The sequence below is a fragment of the Microplitis mediator genome, chromosome 6 (genome assembly GCF_029852145.1).
Source record: "Microplitis mediator isolate UGA2020A chromosome 6, iyMicMedi2.1, whole genome shotgun sequence".
NCBI lineage: Eukaryota > Metazoa > Arthropoda > Insecta > Hymenoptera > Braconidae > Microplitis > Microplitis mediator.
Window position 1 is genome coordinate 17,610,598 of NC_079974.1, and position 19,817 is coordinate 17,630,414.

Here is a 19,817-nt window from a genome sequence, read left to right on the forward strand (position 1 = left end):
TAACAGTAAAAGTATAAATAAGAAGTATACATACATACAGGGAAAAGACGGGCAAAACGGCACCGCTAGACAGCAATAATGGACTTTTATGAATTTGAATACAGTGAATCTTCTATTTATTACTTTCATATATAAAATTATTAAACCAAATTTCCCGGCCATAAGAACAAAATTTTTTCGCCTAGCGGACAAAACGGACCACCCAAAACAAGAAGTATAAAAATAGGGGAAGGGGGGGCAAAGCGGGGTACTTAAGAAAATACTAAGGTTCCGAGGACTCCAATACGCTAAACGGTACCCCTGTAAAAAGATGAAAAAAAAGAAAATTTCTGCATATTAAATAAAATTGATTAAATTAAATTTTTTTGTAAGTAATTTACAGAAAAAAATATTACATTTTACACAATTATTAGATGAAAAGGAAGAAAAAAAAATTTTTATTGGTTTTTATCATAAAACAAAAGCCATTAACAATTTTGGACTGACACTCGATTTTTGAAAAAGTTTAACAAAAAATGTACAAAATAATGGTCAATTATATTTACAAAAGTGATTTTGGAATGTTTAAAAAATAAAATTTTTTTTTATAAAATTTTGGGGTCACCCCGTTTTGTCTACCCTACCCCCCTTTGCCCCCCCTTCCCCTATTTGTTTTTTGTTAAAAAAAAAATAACTATAATAAAATTATTTATATCTAATCTAACTAAAAAATGATACAATAAAGTCAGTAAATAAAAATGATGCCGACAAAACAAAATTATTGAAGATAAATAATTTATATGAAAGAAAATTTTGAGACACTCAAAATTGTACACAAACAAACACAAGAGCCGTAAATGACAATGAAAAACAATGTTGGAAAAAAAAATTTTTTACCAAGTTTTTAGAGTTGTCCATTTTGCCCATTTTCCCCTATATATATATAGCAATAAATACATTTTGCTAGTTTTAGATAGACTTACAATAATAGATATAGTTTTTTATTTTTATTATAGCATACAAAAAAACTAATTAATTTATAAAAATAAAAGTAAAATACTTCCTTTTAAGTATATACAAGAAATTAAAGTCCGAGGACGCAAGTAATGTTGAAAATTCATTGAATAGAGGGGGGAATAATTGCTATCAGAAACTTGAAACTGAACAGTTATTCATAAACATCATCAGTCTGCTGCATATACGCTCGTTAATAACATCAAGTCTAATTACATCATTGCATAATCAGGTACGATAGTCGTAGTGAGTTAAGTACTAATAATAGCATGAGTGCATATACCTCCGCCCTTGGTCACAAATAACTATTTATGTATATATAAATTGAAAGTAAAACCTGTGTCGAGTCTTGATCCTACTGTACAGTGTACGTTTATTATAGGGGAGAAGCGGTCCTTAGTTATTATGGTTCCTCGCGACTGGTTCGATGCCTGAGTCGAGCCTCCAAGAGCATAACAACACACACAACAGTTTGTTATGCATTCACTATACGTATATTTTACGTAATTTTTGTTCAAGTTTACACTTAGACCCAGTCAGTGAAAGAAGTAGTATAGTTAAGTGTCTTACGATGAAAGTCAGTGAATGCAGTACCACTTGTGTCTGCCCTGCAGACGAATCGGTACATATCGTTAGTTACAATTATTTATCATACTGAACTATTTTCAATTTTACTGACGATAAAAATATTTTAAATTCGTTACATTTTTTTTTTCAATATCTAACACAATTAAATTATGTGATTATATTTTTTACTGCTGTTAAATATGTGAGTTTATATCAAATTTTTTTCCTGTAGTATTTTTTTGTTATTGATAACTAATAGTGAATAAAATTAAATATATATCATTTTTATGATCCCAATAGCTATTTTATTTCAATTGATGAAGTTAATTAATTATATTATAATAATTTTTGATAATATCAAAATAATTGTGTGTCGGATAATTTAGTAATCGGAGTTAATAATTATGTCTAGAGGCACAAAAATCTTTTATCAATTACAATCGTTGAGACGGCATAAATAAAATTCTTGATAGTATAGTTGTAAATAAATAACTTTATGAAACGATAGTAATATCATTTTATAAGTCGCTCATATGTGGACTTTGGAGTAATTTATCGTGTGAGTTTATTTATAAGAATATTTATTTAACTTTTTTTTTTAAACAATCTATTAGTTTAATAAATTTTTTTAATTTTTACATTTAATTAATCATTAAATATTCCTCGTCAGTTTAATACATAAATTTATTTATTGTTAATAAAATAATCACTATGTTAAAAGTAAAATTTTTTTTATATTTAAATTTTATTACAAACGAGATGCACTGTCATATTCAGTTAATAAATATTTTCGTATCGTGTATACACAAACTCGTGACAAGCGGACTTTGAACCAGACGGCTTGCAACAGTTACGCGCCCAATATCATTACTTTTAAATTGGAGAAGGGGAATGACACTTTTTACTCATGATGATAAATGTTTATTTATTTATTTTTTTTTTTAACTTCTATCAGTTTCATTGAATGATAAAGATCTATTTTTAAATAATCCACGATGATTAAAATTATTATTATTATTAATAATTTATCAGTTGTAGATTTTAAATATATAAATTTCAAGCTCCGTTGTATTTATTTACTATTTTTTTTTTTAAGACGTGCCCCCAATTCTGTAATTTTTATCAATTTAAATTGCAGTCTTAATTTTATCAATTGTACTTTGTTCTTTAGTCATATTTTAAAAATAATTTAAACCACAGACAAACTCTTTTTAAATAAAATTAATTTTTTTTTTATTTTCACAGACTACTTGATATTATCGGGCAATGCAATAGACGATAAATTAAAAATAAATATAAAAGTTTTTTAATAAATTTAAATTTTTTAAAAATTATGGAGTCTCTTATACGTGGGATTCAACGAATGGGATTGGTTTTAAAAAATGGCTCTAGAATTAAGAATTTAACCGCAGTAAGATATGCATCGGCTGTTTCAAAATGTAAAGTGATTGAAGGTAATAATGGTGAGCGTATTTTTACATCACCCGATGAAGACATTGAAATACCTTCATTAACTATTCCTGAATTTATATGGCAGAAATTGGAAAAATGGCCGACAAAAATTGCTGCCGTACGTAATCAAATTTATTTCAATTATTGTTATATATTTGTAGAATTTAGTATTAACGCAATATTAATCAAAATTTTTTTTATATATATTTGGTTTACAGGAATGTGGAATTACAGGAAGAAAATATACGTACGCGGAAGCGAGAGATAATGCTAATTATATTGCAAGAAGTTTAAGAAATATGGGCTTAAGAGAAGGTGACGTAGTGGCATTGATATTACCAAATTTGCCGGAAAGTCCAATTTCATTGCTCGGTATTTTAGAAGCTGGGCTTGTTTGTACAACAGTCAATCCTTTATACACAGTTGGTACGTTATAAATCATTATAAAAGTTAATTAACCATTACAACTCATAAATAATTAATAAAATCTTATACGACTTGCGGAATCGGTATTATACTCGATGTCACTAGATGTATGCAATAATTTATGTAGTGAATGCATGAAGAAAAACACCGCTAAATTCACTTTATTATTATTGTTGAAGAATATTTATACTCTATGCAATTGGATAATTTGCTTGATACTACACTGAGAGAACAATTTATTTGAGCCAAATAAATAGATTTATTTGACTGAACAAAATCATTTATTTCATTCAAATATATATTTGTTTATAGTTAACAAATCTTGGTTGTAAAAAAAGTCCAAATAAAGATTTGTTAACTATAAACAAATCATTATTTCATTCAAATGAGCCATATCTTTGTCTCAAATAGATACTGATTGAGTTCATTAAAATATGGGATTTATTTGCCTGAAACAAATCTCATTTGGCTCAAATAAATTGTTCCCTCAATGTATTCGCTTAAAAAAACTTAACTCAATAAAAAAAAATTGTAGACCGGTTGGCTGTGCGCCGTTTTTGAGCGCATTGATCTTAAAAATACTCGTGGATGAGTTTTTTTTTTTAAGCTGATTGATAACATGGAACTTTCAGTTTGTGTGTACGATTTTTCTTGTGAAAACGCATAGATTTGGGAAAAACTTAATGTAAATAATCCTAATAAAGAGGGAAAGATGTTTTGAATTGGATCATAACCTCGAAATATAAAATATCTAAAGAAAAAATTCAGAGAACAGCAATTTCTTTAATGTTTTGTTGACGATAGAATCTAAACTAACGAACCGATTGCTGTAAATTATGCAGTGATTGAAAGAAACCGTGAAGGTGAGGATCTGGTATAATTCTTGAAACATTTTCTACAGTTTATTATGACGTATCTAGGGTAAAGTGTTATTTTTTAAATTTTTCGGCATCAATATCCTTCAAATGAATAAACCGATTTTGATATTCGATAAAGCTATCGACACATTTTATCTAATTCTAGAGCCGATATGATTTGTAAATTGATCAGTTTAGTCGTCTTGAAGATATTCGAAAAAAAATCATTTTTTAACGTTTTGTTCTAAAACCGTCTAAATCGGTTGATTCATTATAAAGTTATAAAAAGTTTACACACACACACACACACACACACACACACACACACACACACACACACACACACACACGGGTATGATTATGAAAATAGTCAAAATAGTTTCTCAGGACCTTAAAAAGTCGACATCTGATGAAATTTCGATTTTCAAAAATCGGGTTGATAAAAATAACTTCCGAAATTTTGTAAAAATCCTCGATTTTCTTAGAGGGAAGTTGAAGATCTCAACTCAATTGCAGCCCTTCATCTTATTTCTAAGTACTTTAATTTTCAATTTAAGCTTTTACCTCGTAAAATAAATAGGAAATTTAGATTTTTTTTTTTAATTCCCACCCAATAACTTGATGGCTTTTTATGCCACTATGTCTGTAGGGGCAACTTGTAGGTATTTGGATGTAATTTAAAAGCTCATTCTATAAAATGTTAATTTTGCTGTAATTAATATATTTCTATTTGAATACGTCGTATTAAAAAACAAAAAAAAATCTGTGCCGCGGTTGGCCCTGCAGGTTTTTTTGAGAAAATTCTCATAAAACAAATTTGAAAATTTTCATCCGAGAGTGAAAACAATCGTTAATTTTTTAGTGACCGTATAACGGCGTCCTCAATTATAGCTAATAGTTAGAGTCAACTAATATATTATTTCTCAGGATATGAAAGAACTTGATTAATATTTGAAATATTTCATCATTAAAAATAGAAAACAAATCATATATTATATTGAAAGTGCATAAATTTTTGATAGCAATACTAACATTATATCAATTTGGTCGATATAATTATGACCTACTCGACATGTAAATTGGATGCATACATTTTTAAGTCATTGTTGGTGTTATTCACTTTAAGAACTTGATTGCAATATTTTTAAGTAAGTTTATTAAGTCATTCTGAATTTTATTTATTTGATTTTTATATAATCACTGAAATAATTATTAATGTACTCAAATTTAAATAGACATAAATTATGAATAATTTAATAATTAAAACGTATCAGAGGTCATTTGCGTTAATCGGAGCATGTTATCCTATCAGACGGTTGTTTTTACCATTAGTGTTAATTTAAAGTCTACATTATTGTATATATTAATAGTCTTAACTCATGATTACGAAAGTATGCAAGTGTCTACATGTTTATATAACCTTGTAATTTATATATGCACTTTAAACATACACGGAGAGATAAAAATGGGAATTTTTCCAATTTGGCTTAGGGGAAATTCCTTTGTTGGCGCTGTAAGTTTTACTATGTCAACATATGAATTGTAACTATGTCACATAAAAAATTTTGCTTTGCTGCATACGAATTATTTTTACTACGTCAACGTAGGAATACACGGTAAGAAATATTTTGCGAATATCACTATGCCAGTATGGGCGTGATCGCCGGACTGTATGGTATCGAAGATTTTTATACGTTGTAAAATAGTATGCATAGATGCTTCGACCATTGCGGAAATACAGTCGACTCTGTCTAAAGGTTCTACGTCGGGACAGGACCATTGCCTAAAGGTTCCCTCCCCACTATCAGCACTTCCCCTACAATATATTCCCGCGAGCGCCGAGGCGCACGCTAAAACGAACACATTGCGCAGTAAACATAACCTCAAAAAAACGTGCATTTAAAGTTAGCGCTCGAAAACTGAATTGTGATTCGTCACTCGAGAAAGCGGGTGGGAGAATATCCGGGAACCTTTAAGCAATGTATCTTGGAACCTATAGACAGTGGGAACCTTTAGGCAGAGAACCTTTAGACAGAGTCAACTGTAGTGACATTGGCAATAGTTGTCGCGGACGCCGTAATGTCAGTATGGCCGTCAGGCCCATACTACATTGCCGTATCCACATTGCTTTTGGCCGATAAACCTAGTCTAACGACATCTATATAGTTTTGGCGGTATTACGATAGCATACATTGATTGACACGCCAAAAATTATGCTGTTTCGCCGTTCCTGCTATGCATACGTATGAGCAATACAATAGCTTCATTACTTTACAGTATAGTAAATATCGCCATACTTCTGGGACTCGTTACAATACTGTCTTGGAATATTTCACATACTATTTTAGTATCTGTTTTTAGACGACACCAGCATGGTGTTGAACGCCATGCATTTCTTACCGTGTATTTCCTATGTTAACAGAGGAATTTTTCCTTCGCCAACCTAGGAAAAATTCCTATGCCAATAAAGAAGAAATTACTCTGGTAACATAGAAAAACTATCTATGCTGACATAGTAAAAATACCCATATCAATATAGGAATTTCAGCAATGTTGACAGAGGAATTTTTCTAATAGTAATATAGAAGATATCCCAAACATATGTGGGTAAAATTTCTTTAAAATATCGTTATATTCTCATTTTTTTCTAGTAAAATTCTCTATGTTGATAGAGCAAAACTTGCTATGTCAACAAAGGAATTTCCCCTAAGCAAAATTAGAAAAAAATCCTATTTTTTTCTTTCCGCATATAATAAATTTTTCATTATGAGCCATTTTTAACTTCCCACTGAGAAAATCAATGATTTTTTTCTTATTTTTTGTGATAGATGAAATTTCTCGACAACTACGATCATCTGGAGCAAAAGCAATTATTACATCGACCGAAATAGCAACAAATGTGATGATTGCTGCAAAAGCGAATCTTCCTCCAAATTCACCTTTCATAATTGTTGAGGATACAGATCGAGCTTTACCAGCAGGATCAATTCCTTTCAAAGTAATTTATATTTTTTAATTTATAGGTATTATATATAATATTTTTTTCGGAAGCAATGAAACTATTTTATTTGAAATGAAAGTAATTTAAGTAAAAGGGGTATAGTCAACTGTTACGTCCAGAATGACGAATACAAGTTATTCAGTCCCTTAATTTTGAGTCAAAGCACTTAAGCCATTTAATCGGGTAGCGGGGATCTCGCTATTTAGTGTCGAGTATGTCAATATACGGAAATATGTAGTACGAGGTAGATGGGTGTGTCTTATCATTAGATAAATGAACAAATAATTGAACTTACAGTTGATTTATTCAAATATAATAGATGTCAGGATACAAGATTTTTTTTGACTGAGCTGGAGACCAGGTTATTGATTAATAATTCACTTGAAATAAATTGTTGTCAGGTGGCTTGATTGTTGATTATGATTCTTGAAACTTGACAATTGTTGATTTAAATGAGCAAGGGGTTTTTACTTATACTGGGTAATTGACAATCTGTCTGAGTATACTTCTCGAAATTTCTTCTAATACGATTAATTAAGTTAGAATTTGATTAATTCAAACCGAAGTAATTTAGTTGTTGATTCATAAAAAAAACAGGAATTATTTGTTTAAAATAATTCTATTAAAATTATCTTTATTTCTGGCGATTCGAACAAAGGAATTAATATTTTTAAAGAACAAGAATGTGCCGGTTCAAGAGCTTGATAATAATGGGCGCAGGGGACGGATTTATACTGATTTTTATATACTTGCATTATGGACGAGGGAAGACTTGTGTGATCTAAGTTGCATCTTTTGACGGGAACTAAAAAATAAGGCAATAATGAAACCTCTAGCAACGAGAAGGAATAAGAAGAGATACGAATTCCAAGAAGGTTCATACAGGGGGGGCACTAGTGGGGAGCTACGTAAAGCAAGAAACTGCACGTGCCGACGGTAGAAGCTTCTGGAATAACGACTAAGGCAAGGAAGTAAGGTAGTTTCAACTATCATGAGAGGAACAGAGAGATCTGACTCAATGTATTTACAGAGAACTCGTTGTGATTTAATTTATTCTTGATAATTTATTGATTCAAGCGTAATTATTTATTTATTTATTTATTCATTTCCTTATAAACTTTTAATAAATTACATTTATTAATTACCTATTTGATAACGACGCAATAATAGTCCACACAAGAATTTGTATGGGTTACGAGTCGATTTATTTACTGGGTACGTTGCAGTAGGTACTAAGTAGGGTGCTTCAAAAAAAAACTTTAATTTTTTTTTTCGCTCTTACCCCCTAAAACGTTAGTGGTTGCCGAGAAAAAAATCCTCCCAAATGATGGGCTCTCTAGCTCAACTCTAAGAGGTCGCTATTTTAATTTTAATTTCCCATCTGAACAACATGTAAAAATTTATTTTTTCATTCAAAGTGTAATTACTCGTACGCTACTCAATTTTTTTCAAATTTATACATAGACCTTTAAAGCTGAGTCCTCAAGCTTTCCAAAACCCTATAACAAGTCATTACCATTATTCAAATGTCAATTGAAGCTATCTGAAAAGTATCGATTTTGTATTTCAAAATGAAATTGTTAATTTTCGATTTTTTTTGCTAGCTTAAATTGGGGATAATTATGACTTGTCATAGGGTTTTGGAAAGCTTGAGAAATCAACTTTGAAGATTTATGTATAAATTTGAAAAATATTGAGCAGCTTATGAGTAATTACACTTTGAATAAAAAATAAATTTTTACATGTTAATCAGACGGGAAATTAAAATTAAAATAGCGACCTCTTAGAGTTGAGCTAGAGAGCCTCTTTTAGGAGGATTTTTTTCTTGGCAACCACTAACGTTTTAGGGGGTAAGAGCAAAAAAAAAAATTTGATGCCGTAAGATGGACGGTGGTGATTTAGGGTTCATCCAGGTCATAAGGTTACCAGGTAGGGTACTCTTATGCACCGTAAAGGTATCGGTCTTTGAGAGCGTGGGTTCGAACCCAACTCGAAATCATCGAATGCTCCTACCTTTCTCAATTCTAAATTGAAGATGCAATAAGTTAAATAATTTTTTTTTTTTTTTTTTTTTTTTTTTTTATAAGTATTACGTTTATATTTATAAAATTATTGTTGGGAATTTGTTGGGAATTTAGGTATGGTAATCGTGAATGAAACAAATCAATTTATTAAACAAATGAATATTATATCTTTTATTAAAATACGCGCTCTAGGGTATGTCTTCAGTCGTAAGAGATTTAGCTTAGACTAACTTATTCTTTTAATATTATTTAACACTGAGGTCCAACAACCTCTCCTCTTTTTGTATAACAACGATCTCTAAGTTCAAAATATATATATATAAGTGCAAATGAAGAAAAACATATTGCCTTGCATTTACTTGGAATCTCTCGTCGACCCAAGTACTTAAGGTCATAAAATTTGATCCATGCTAGCTTTCTTTTCCTTAAGTAAACATATACATATTTTGAACTCAACTTAAATATATATACTACGACTTAAATGCAACACTGTTCGAAATAATGTTTCGAACAGAATATTTAGTAAAGAGAAGTAATTAAATAAAGTATATATAAGAATAAAGATTGATTTTTGTACAGAGAATCCAACAGTTTTTTTTTTTTTTAAGCACCCTAGTACTGAGTCATGATTCTTTTATGAGAGAAAGAGAGTAGATATCCGGAACGTGGTAGCGCAAGGAAGAAGAAAATTAACTTATTTAGTTAATTGTGGATTGTTAATTAGTTATAGGGTGAATCGAATTACTGATTGTTAACTAGTTTTTTCTTGTTCATTGATAGATTATGATCGATCCTTGCGGTCATTATTAGTTCGATTGTTATTTTCCTTCATATTACAGTCGTTATTCTTGAAGAAGAGAAAGAGAGTGAATAGCTGGAACGTAGGGATGCAAGAAAGAAGAAGAATAACTTATTTAGTTAGTAACTATAGTTAGAGTTCTTGAAAGAGAGAAAGAAGTGGATAGTGCGAACGTGGCAGTGTAAGAAGGAAGGCAATTTTACTTGTTTTATTAATTATAAGTTATTGATTAAGATCAGGGTTATTATTTTATTGTTATTAAATTATTATTCCTTGCGGCAAATTGTTTTTATTATTTGTTGAAAGATTTTCGATTGATGATGGGTTAGTGTAATATGAATGAGCATCAGTAGTTATTTTTAGCTTAGTTATTTATCAATTTCATAAAATTAATTACGATTTGATTGTTTGCTAAAGATTTTTCTTGTTTCGTTTTGAATTACTCTTTTTTCAAGCACGAATTTTATTTATGATTTTTTTTTATTTTAAATTGAAGGATCTTTTGACAAAAGGAAAAACATTACCTCAAGTGCCAGAAAAATGTCGGAATCCGCACGATCTTGCAATACTGCCGTATTCAAGTGGTACTACTGGGCTTCCAAAAGGAGTAATGTTAAGTCATTACAATTTAATAGCGGATATGATAATGACAGATTCTAGTTGTGACTTTATACAAGTACCAGGTAATAATAACTTTTTTTTTTTAAATCAATTTTTAAGTAGATAGATCATTATCACTGCTTATAATTTTTAAAAATATCATTTCGCGTGAATAAATTATTTTATTTATTTAACGCCAATCGGCAATGTACAATAACAATTTACATACGATATGAAAGAAGAGTAACAGGCGAAATAACGCTTTAGGCAATGAATTGTAATATAGATACACAAAGATAATGGCGACAAAAAGATTCACGTGGAAGGGTTCGTGGTTGGTCTTTGTATTCCAGTACCAGCTTTTTGACAGACATTCGAAAGGATGGGTAGGGACGACCAAAAAAGTTCACATCCGAGCAGATAGCATTGACTGAATTAGATATTCTGTTGATAGGCCCAAAACGGACATAGTTTTTGGAGGATTTTGTAGTATTTAGCAGCCGGCTATGTCGTAAGCCCATTTTAGGACAGATAAATTCAAAGTGTTCATAAGTATTTCTGGGGAGTCAATGTACCCGTTGATTACCTTGTAAAAGAACGAAATGTCGTTAACTTGCTTTAAATTCACTAAATAATTGATATGAAGGTACTCATGTACTGCGTCGGTGTCCAAGTCATGGCCTGTCTGTCGTAAGAAGTAAGATAGGAACTTGCAGAATCTGCGTTGGATTTTTTCAAGCCTAGTAACCAGTGTTTCGGTATGGGGTGCCCAGATGACCGAGTTATGCTCCATGATAGATCTTAGCAATGAGGAGTAAAGACTAAGCAATGTAGTAACGTAATTTTCATACGTAAAGTAAAAATTTTATTGTCATTTAGTACGTTTTCATTTTATATCCGATACTTTGTATTTCCAATATTACATTTTTTAATATATATCGTATATATTTAAACGATCTGAAATAAATTTCAGATGAATTTCAAGATGTTATTCCTGCTGTTTTACCTTTATTTCATATATATGGAATGAATGGTCTAATGTTGCCAAGAATGGCCGCAGGAGCTAAATTAATTACACTGCCAAGTTTCACTCCTGAATCATACATAAACGTATTGTCGAAAAACAAGGTAAATATATATAATTATTTGCGAAACAAATTTTTTTATTTCTTAAATTTATTTTTATAAGATAAAAATTAATTTTTTTCCGCAGTGTACTCTAATTTTTAGTGTACCACCTATTGTTTTATTTTACGGTGCTCATCCAGGAGTTAAAGCTGAATATTTCAAAAATGTGAGATGTATATTTAGTGGTGCAGCGCCGTTAGCTGCATCAGATGTTCAAAGAGTTTATGAAAAATTTCAAATGACTCCTGATCAATTACGATTCCTTCAAGGTAAATTAAACTAAAGCTTATAAATAACTTTTTTCACTGAGTAAAATAAAAGTGAAGCCCAAAAAAAATAATTTAATATTGAGGAACTCAATAAGGCCACAGCTGAAAAAATTTCATAAATTTTATTTTAATTTGACTGCTAAGCTAAATGAGCCTCTCTCAAAAAATTCAATTTTTATGATTAAATTTACTTTTTTTTTTCTTCCAGAATAAAAATAATTCTTGTAGAATTTTGTATTGAAAAATAAATTTTAAAAAAATCAATTTTATTGATCTTGAATTGTACACTGTAAACAGAGCGGTGTAATTTAGCGGTGTTAAATCGGCGTAAAAAAAAAATTCTACGTATAGAAATTAGAAAAAAAATATATCACGTACAAAAGAATATAAAAATTGAATGAATATTATCTGGAAGAAATTTCAATTTTGCTATGTACTTTTTAAAATAATTATATTCCCCTACACCCCTGTAGGCGGACTTATAACGCGATTCGACTGTATTTAAAAATTACAAAATTTTACGCCCACAATTTTAATCATCAATAATTTTGTGAATCAATAAAAACACTTTTTAACTGTAGTGATAGTCAGTAAAAATATTCACAAAGTAAAATATTTTCAACATCGAAAAATATTTTAATACCGAAAGATTTTTTTAACACCGGTACAGAATATTTACACCAGTGGCGGTGTTATTTTAACACCAAGAATTTTAACACCTACAGCGCCTGGACTTACCCCGTTTTTTTTTTAAGCGTAAAAATTTTAATTGAATAAACCGTATAAAAATTTCTAAGGCTGATTTCAGATTTAAAATTTTTTGCAAAGAATTTTGGATGATTCAAATTTAGAGAACCCGTTTTACCCTACTTTTCTTTATATGTGTACAATAGATAATTATATGATAACTATTTTTATTACAGGGTACGGCTTAACAGAATGTTCCCCTGTATCATTCTTAGAAATGTCAAATACGAAGTTTTCAAGTATCGGACATCCAATAAATTTAAGCAAAGTACGATTGGTTGACCCGCTAACAGGTAATGATGTTGTTACACCAGGACAAACTGGAGAAATATGGATAAAAGGTCCTCATGTAATGAAAGGATATCATAATAATGAAGAAGCAACACAAGAAACCTTACAAGATGGATGGTTAAAAACGGGTGATATTGCTTACTATGATGAAGATTGTGCATTTTTCATAACTGATAGACTGAAAGAACTCATCAAAGTCAAAGGATTCCAGGTAAAAAATAAATATTGGAAATAAAATAAATAAATTATATTAATCGAAATTATTATCGGATAAATAATTATAAATTTTATTTAGGTACCTCCAGCAGAATTGGAAGCTATTTTAAGAACTCATCCTGCTATTGCTGATGCTGCTGTTGTTGGAGTACCTGATCCACGATCTGGAGAAGTACCTAAGGCATTTGTTGTACTTAAACCAAATAAATCGGCGAGTGCAGAAGATATACAAAATTTTATGAAAGGAAAAGTTTCAGAGTACAAAGAACTCAAAGGTATTTTTAAATTAATTAATTAATGTAATAGCGGCTGAGGCAGCCGTTCGGCACGCGCGTGGCTCGGGCGATCACCAATGTTAAGTAGCATCGAGCATGGTTACTACTTGGATGGGTGACCGCTGGCCACGCGTCGAGTTCGAATGAAAGTCTCTGATCGTTAGGCGCGGGATGAAGATCCAGTGATCGGTAAAATGGGAATTTTATCGATCACTGGAGCTTCACTCAAACCGAAACTGTACTGGCTAGGTTTTCTCTGTGGTTTTCCTACGCCACTACACCTCCATTGCACAAGGGAGGTAGTAGGGCATCACCGTAATGATGCAGTACAGTACGAGCACAAGTCGGGCCACAGCCGCAAAAATGAAAGAGAGTAAGAAAGGAAAGAGAGCGTAGAAACATTGTAAAAAACAGAAGTTGTACAATTAAAACACTAAAATAAAATAATTAATTAATGTAACGGGACCTAAGTCCACCTCTGCCGACCGGAAGCCGATACCTTGCCCTTTTGGGCATACTCGCGTTGTGTAACATCCCCATCTTCTGACTCAGACGACACTCTTAGTCGAAAAATATAATCAAGTGACGACTGAGGTGGACATTAACCGGAGGTATAATCAAAAATCCTCATTGCGCGTGGTATCTAACCACAGCCACCACGAGTGCTACTTGTCTTCTGCTCGGATAGCCAATTATATAATATACATGGGTTGGAATGCCCTACTTTCTTACCTCGGTGTTATTTAAGTATCCATACGAAAACGTAGAGACAGGTAGAGGAGAGAAAGGTCATTTTTCGATACGTGTACGAGGAAAAATGACTTAACTACAATAAGTCAGGAATTATATAGTTTCCCTCCGCCATACATCGCTCGAAAATCAGACTTCTGCAATTGGAATTACAAAAAATCATTTTTTTAGATAATACATTATTTTTGAATTTAAAACCGTAAGATGGACGGAGGAGTTTAAAGGTTCACCTTTCATGGAAAATTGCCTACCTAGCTACACGGAGAGAATTTTCCGACAAAATGTACCCTGCAATTTAAAGTAAACCTGGGTCGAAAACAACATAAATACGGAAAGAATAAAAACAGATTCGTTTTCTTGTATTTTTTATTCTTTTTTATTTAAAAATTACTCGAAATTGGGTATTTTTACCCCATAATTGAATACTATCTTGAAAAGGACGAGTAATTATTTATGCAGGCCCAGTTTTACTCACAATTAACGAGTAAAATTTATTAGACAATTTTCCCCGTGTATACATATTTGTTTGGATTTTAGGTTCGGGCTACGCTTTTTACCGTCCATCGTACTGTAATACACCAATTTTATGTAGTGGAAACGTAAACATGCAAACCTTCTCAATAAGACAATTTATAGATAAATTGAGAAAACTATAGATAGCCCAAACTGGGAATCGAACCCAGACCATGTCGGTATCGCGCCGAGTGCTCTACCAGTTGAGCTATCCGACACTATGCTATATTCCGTTCAATTTGATCTATAACTTATTAAGCCACACCGCCCATCTGCCCTGTTATGACAAAACGACGTATCTCAAAAATTATAGTTTCGAGAAAATAGCGTTTAAAGTTTTAACAGAATTTGAGTACAATTTAACAGAAAAATTAATTTCTGTTATGACAGAACGACGTATCTCGAGGTACGTTTTTTGTATCGTAAGAAACTAATGCTTATTTTGATAAATAGATGAAATTGTTATGACAAAACGCTGTAACTCGAAGAATTAAATTTTAACGTGACGAAACTATACGCACATTTGATCAATATTATTGGCATAATTAATTAAAGTAGTAAAATTTTGATGATACCCTATTATTAAATAACACTAAATAAACCTTTTTAGCTTTGTTACGACAAAACAGCGTATCTCGAGATACGTCGTTTTGTCATAACAGGGCAGCCATATCGTACGGTAATACACCATTTAAATATAGTGGAAACCTAAGCATGCAATATCTATAGGATTTGGCAATCTATCATGATGTTTAATCATATTATATGTTTTCGCCTCAACTCGAGAAGTGGTGTAGTCATATTCTATGACAAATAAGGATTCAATTTCATTAATAATATACATAATCTTTTTTTTTTGTAATTGCAGGTGGTGTTAGTTTTATTAATGAAATGCCCAGAAATGCTAGTGGTAAAATATTGCGGATTTCTTTAAAAAATCTTAATCAAGAATCAAGTTAAGTCCTTAAATACTTAATTCACATTAAAAAAATTAATAAATGTAATATTATTTTTTTATGATATTCATATAAATGTAAAAAGGCTAACAAAAGAAAATGGCAATGCAAATGATTTATTTAAAAAACATAATATTTAGATGTATTATAGAAGTTTTAATAATTGTTCGGAATTGTATGATTTTAAAAAAATGTGACAATTAGCTAAGAACTGATTTATTCGGTACTATATTTTTTATTGAATATAAAAAAGATTAATAGCGATAATAAACTTTGTCTGTAGTTATATAAGTTATTATTGTATTAATAATAATACAAAATGAAAATTTTAAATCACGTTAAAGATAAAAAATTGTTAAAAAATATATTTTTTAAATGTTGTAATTAAGTAAAATTTTAATTATATAACAAACAAAATATACTTTATTTTATATTGATGTTTTTAATCTACTTAACATAAAAAAAAAAATGTTTTGTAATTTTATAAGCAATAAAATCAAAAAATATTGTTGTAAATAAAATTAATTATATGATAATTAAATTATTTTAATTTTTTAATTATATAAATTTATTTAATTAATAACTTAATTATCCCCAAATTATTCAACTTTATTTTGGGATTATACTAAAAAATTAAAAAAAAATTTTTTGACAAATTTAGTAGAGCCGATCTGGACTTACGGCACACAGCTATGGGAAACTGCCAGCAATTCCAATATTGAGATACTCCAGCGATTCCAGTCTAAAACACTAAAAACTATAGCTAACGCGCCATGGTTTGTGTCAAACAAGATAATTCACAGAGATCTCGGAATTACAACCGTAAAATCTGAAATAAAACAATTCAGCATCAACTATGACTAGACTAATGTATCATCCTAACACTCTAGCAACAAACCTACTGAACGTCGAACAAATTAGCAGAAGATTGAAAAGATATAAATCGTCAGATCTGAAAAACCGATTCAATTAATTAAATACTTCGCAAGCCACTAAAGTTTGCGTGTTTACATTATGGCAGTGCTATCTAACCCGATTGTTAGAGACTTATAGTCTTTGAAACAATAAATATTATACATATTATATTAAATACTTCGCAAGCCATAAAGTTTACCTCTAACACCTGTAATATGGTTACATGACTAAATAACTAATTCAAAATATCTAATTCAAAATATCTGACGACAAAAGATCTAATGACAAAATATTAGGGTCAAATATTTAGTCGTGACACTGTTTGTATTCCTATACTTAGTAAATTTGACTAGATATAGATATACAAATACATTTAAAATTGCTGCGATAGTAGCAATACTATCAGAAACAATTACACCAGTAACTTCATTAGATGATTTGATCAGATATTTTTGGATAAGATCTAATTTCTTAGATATTTTGACGTTATATATTTAGGGTCAAATATTTAGTCGTGACACCCTGTAAATATATGTACCATAAAAATTACTTAATGTTAATTAGCAGATTGTAGTTTAAATTAATAAATAAGAGACAAATTTAATTTATAAATAAAAAAATTATTATCAAAGATACACTCAATAGGTTTGGATGCTAAAAGTTACTTTTTTAAATGACAGGTGTAAATGTTAATGAGGATTTTGTAGATTTTCCACTGGCTAGTCCATTGACACAAGCAAGAAATGTTGCTGTTGAGAAAGTTGTTAATCTGCCGGTTACTAATCTTACTGGAACGGAATAGACACCATATAAGATGATGATTGTGGGCAAGGTTGTTGATGGAGGAATTGCGATGTAAAAGTTTGATATCGTTGTAATGGTTGCTCTGGTATGCAAATCGAACGAGGTAATTGTAAACTTTGTTGTTGTTGACGAATTTGTATATTGGCATTAATCAAACCTTGGACTGGCGGATAACAAATTTGAGTTGGTGAAGATTCTAAATTGGATGTAAGTCCTGAATGTCTTGGAGGAATTCTCAACTTTGTCGATGGTACTTGGCAAACAGAAATAGCGCAAGACGAATTAATGTTTTTGCATGGTGGTGAAAATGTTAGAGATGAGGAAGAAAATGTTTTAGGCGAATTTGATGCGCAGGATAAATAACGAGAAGCTATTGTCGAAGATTCATGTTTTAGTTGCGGACTGTTTGCTGAATTATATCCTACACTATTTATGAACTTTTCTGAACAAGGTCCTTCGGTACATCCAAATGTTGGGCATGATACGTTACAAGCTTCTGCTTCTGGTTTTCTTCATACAATCATTTTTTTTTTTGGTTATTTTTAGTTTCTGATACAAATAAAGAGTAAAAAATAAATAAACTTACAAGTTTTCCATTTCACTTATTATATGCCGCATGTCTTCCATAAAATTGTGATTAGTGTACTGGTTATTGCGTGCCATGAATAATTATTTTTTCATTTATATTTACATAAATTAACACTAAAAATTTAGTCCAAATGAAGAACCATTTGTGGTATTGTCTTTACTACTAGTGAATTTCATTTGTTTAAAAATAGTGATAAATATTTTTGAAAAATAATAATTGATAATTAATAATTATATATATATATTAGGGTGCGTCATTTCGGAGCAACATTTTTTTTTTTTAAGTGCATGTGGAAAAAATCATAGTTCAACACAAAAAAAAAAATTTCGCGCAAGAAAAAAAATTCTATATCGATTACAGACCTAGCTCATTGAAAAATTCGATTTTCCCATTTAAATAACACGGGAAAAATTTTTTTTTTTAGCTTTAAGTATTGTTAACTCATTAAACAAATCAATAGATCGAATAGACTAATATATATTTTTGTAGGAAATTGAACGCTCTACAAAAAAAGGTCTCTTATCATTTTTCGATAAATCCATCTGTTCAAAAGTTATTGGTGGTCGAAAGAAAGTTGGAGATCTTTTCACTTTTTCGGCGAAACTATCAGACTTATCACAAAATGTTATAGGATCTTTTTTGTTGACAATTCTATTCTCAACAAATTATTATCAGTAAAGTTTTTCCAAATTCCGCATCGTTTTCTAGTTATTTCTATTGTAATGTTGAGCTCTTGAAATCAATCAGAACCACTTTTTTAACAGCTTGAAATTAAAATGAAAATAAATAGAAAACAATGCGGAATTTGAAAAAACTTTACTGATAATAATTTGTAGAAAATAGAATTGTCAACAAAAAAGATTCTACAACATTTTGTGATAAGTCTGATAGTTTTGCCGGAAAAGTGAAAAGATCTCCAACTTTCCTTCGACCTCCAATAACTTTTGAACAGATGGATTTGTCGAAAAATGATAAGAGACCTTTTTTTGTAGAGCGTTCAATTTCCTACAAAAATATATATTAGTCTATTCGATCTATTGATTTGTTTAATGAGTTAACAATACTTAAAGCTAAAAAAAAAAATTTTTCCCGTGTTATTTAAATGGGAAAATCGAATTTTTCAATGAGCTAGGTCTGTAATCGATATAGAATTTTTTTTCTTGCGCGAAATTTTTTTTTTTGTGTTGAACTATGATTTTTTCCACATGCACTTAAAAAAAAAAATGTTGCTCCGAAATGACGCACCCTAATATATATATATATATATAGATTTATTTATTTATTTAACGTCAATCGGCAACGTACAAGAAAAATTTAAATAGGATATGAAAGGAGAGTAACAGGCGAAATAACGCTTTAAGCGATGGATTGTAATATAGATATACAAAGATAATGAAGACAAAAAGATTGCACGTGGAGGGGTTCGTGGTTGGTTTTTGTATTCTAGTACCAGCTTTTTGATAGACGTTCGAAAGGATGGGTAGGGACGACCAAAGAAGTTCACATCCGAGCAGATAGCATTGGCCGAATTAGATATTCTGTTGATAGAATATATGACGTAAAAGTATAATAATTTTAAAAAAATATTCGATTTCATTTTATCTTAACTTTATAATATATTTATTAGATAAAAATATTAAAAACA

The 19,817-nt window shown here is 30.3% G+C and overlaps 2 protein-coding genes across 6 annotated transcripts; one reads left to right on the forward strand and one right to left on the reverse strand.

Annotated features, from left to right (window-relative positions):
* The first annotated feature begins 1,072 nt into the window (after nucleotides 1-1,072).
* On the forward strand, nucleotides 1,073-16,422 carry LOC130669818 (probable 4-coumarate--CoA ligase 1). Of its 4 annotated transcripts, XM_057472914.1 has the most exons (11): nucleotides 1,192-1,225; nucleotides 1,376-1,615; nucleotides 2,806-3,130; nucleotides 3,231-3,438; nucleotides 7,124-7,293; nucleotides 10,616-10,802; nucleotides 11,693-11,847; nucleotides 11,933-12,116; nucleotides 13,040-13,365; nucleotides 13,450-13,645; nucleotides 15,777-16,422. In XM_057472914.1, the coding sequence occupies exons 3-11, from the start codon at nucleotides 2,894-2,896 to the stop codon at nucleotides 15,866-15,868; spliced, it is 1,755 nt and encodes a 584-aa protein (XP_057328897.1). In that variant the 5' UTR covers nucleotides 1,192-1,225; nucleotides 1,376-1,615; nucleotides 2,806-2,893; the 3' UTR covers nucleotides 15,869-16,422. The 4 variants fall into 4 exon arrangements, with proteins under 4 accessions (XP_057328894.1, XP_057328897.1, XP_057328895.1 ...); XM_057472911.1 differs by lacking the exon at nucleotides 1,376-1,615 and having other exon boundaries at nucleotides 1,073-1,225; XM_057472912.1 differs by lacking the exons at nucleotides 1,192-1,225; nucleotides 1,376-1,615 and adding an exon at nucleotides 1,622-1,762.
* Nucleotides 16,423-17,393: 971 nt separating this feature from the next.
* LOC130669821 (uncharacterized) lies at nucleotides 17,394-18,321 on the reverse strand. Of its 2 annotated transcripts, XM_057472918.1 has the most exons (3): nucleotides 18,170-18,321; nucleotides 17,741-18,093; nucleotides 17,394-17,665 (listed from the first exon to the last, which is right to left on the reverse strand). In XM_057472918.1, exons 1-3 carry the CDS (start codon nucleotides 18,244-18,246, stop codon nucleotides 17,565-17,567), a joined length of 531 nt encoding a protein of 176 aa, XP_057328901.1. In that variant the 5' UTR covers nucleotides 18,247-18,321; the 3' UTR covers nucleotides 17,394-17,564. The 2 variants fall into 2 exon arrangements, with proteins under 2 accessions (XP_057328901.1, XP_057328900.1); XM_057472917.1 differs by having other exon boundaries at nucleotides 17,394-18,093.
* Between the last annotated feature and the right edge of the window lie 1,496 nt (nucleotides 18,322-19,817).

Coding starts and splice junctions, on each gene's coding strand:
- LOC130669821 (XM_057472917.1), bottom strand. CDS start 18,246: ATGGCACGCAATAACCAGTACACTAATCACAATTTTATGGAAGACATG. Junction 18,094..18,169: donor ATAAGTGAAATGGAAAACTT/GTAAGTTTATTT, acceptor GATTGTATGAAG/AAAACCAGAAGCAGAAGCTT.
- LOC130669818 (XM_057472911.1), top strand. CDS start 2,894: ATGGAGTCTCTTATACGTGGGATTCAACGAATGGGATTGGTTTTAAAA. Junction 3,131..3,230: donor GGCCGACAAAAATTGCTGCC/GTACGTAATCAA, acceptor TTTGGTTTACAG/GAATGTGGAATTACAGGAAG. Junction 11,848..11,932: donor ACGTATTGTCGAAAAACAAG/GTAAATATATAT, acceptor TTTTTTCCGCAG/TGTACTCTAATTTTTAGTGT.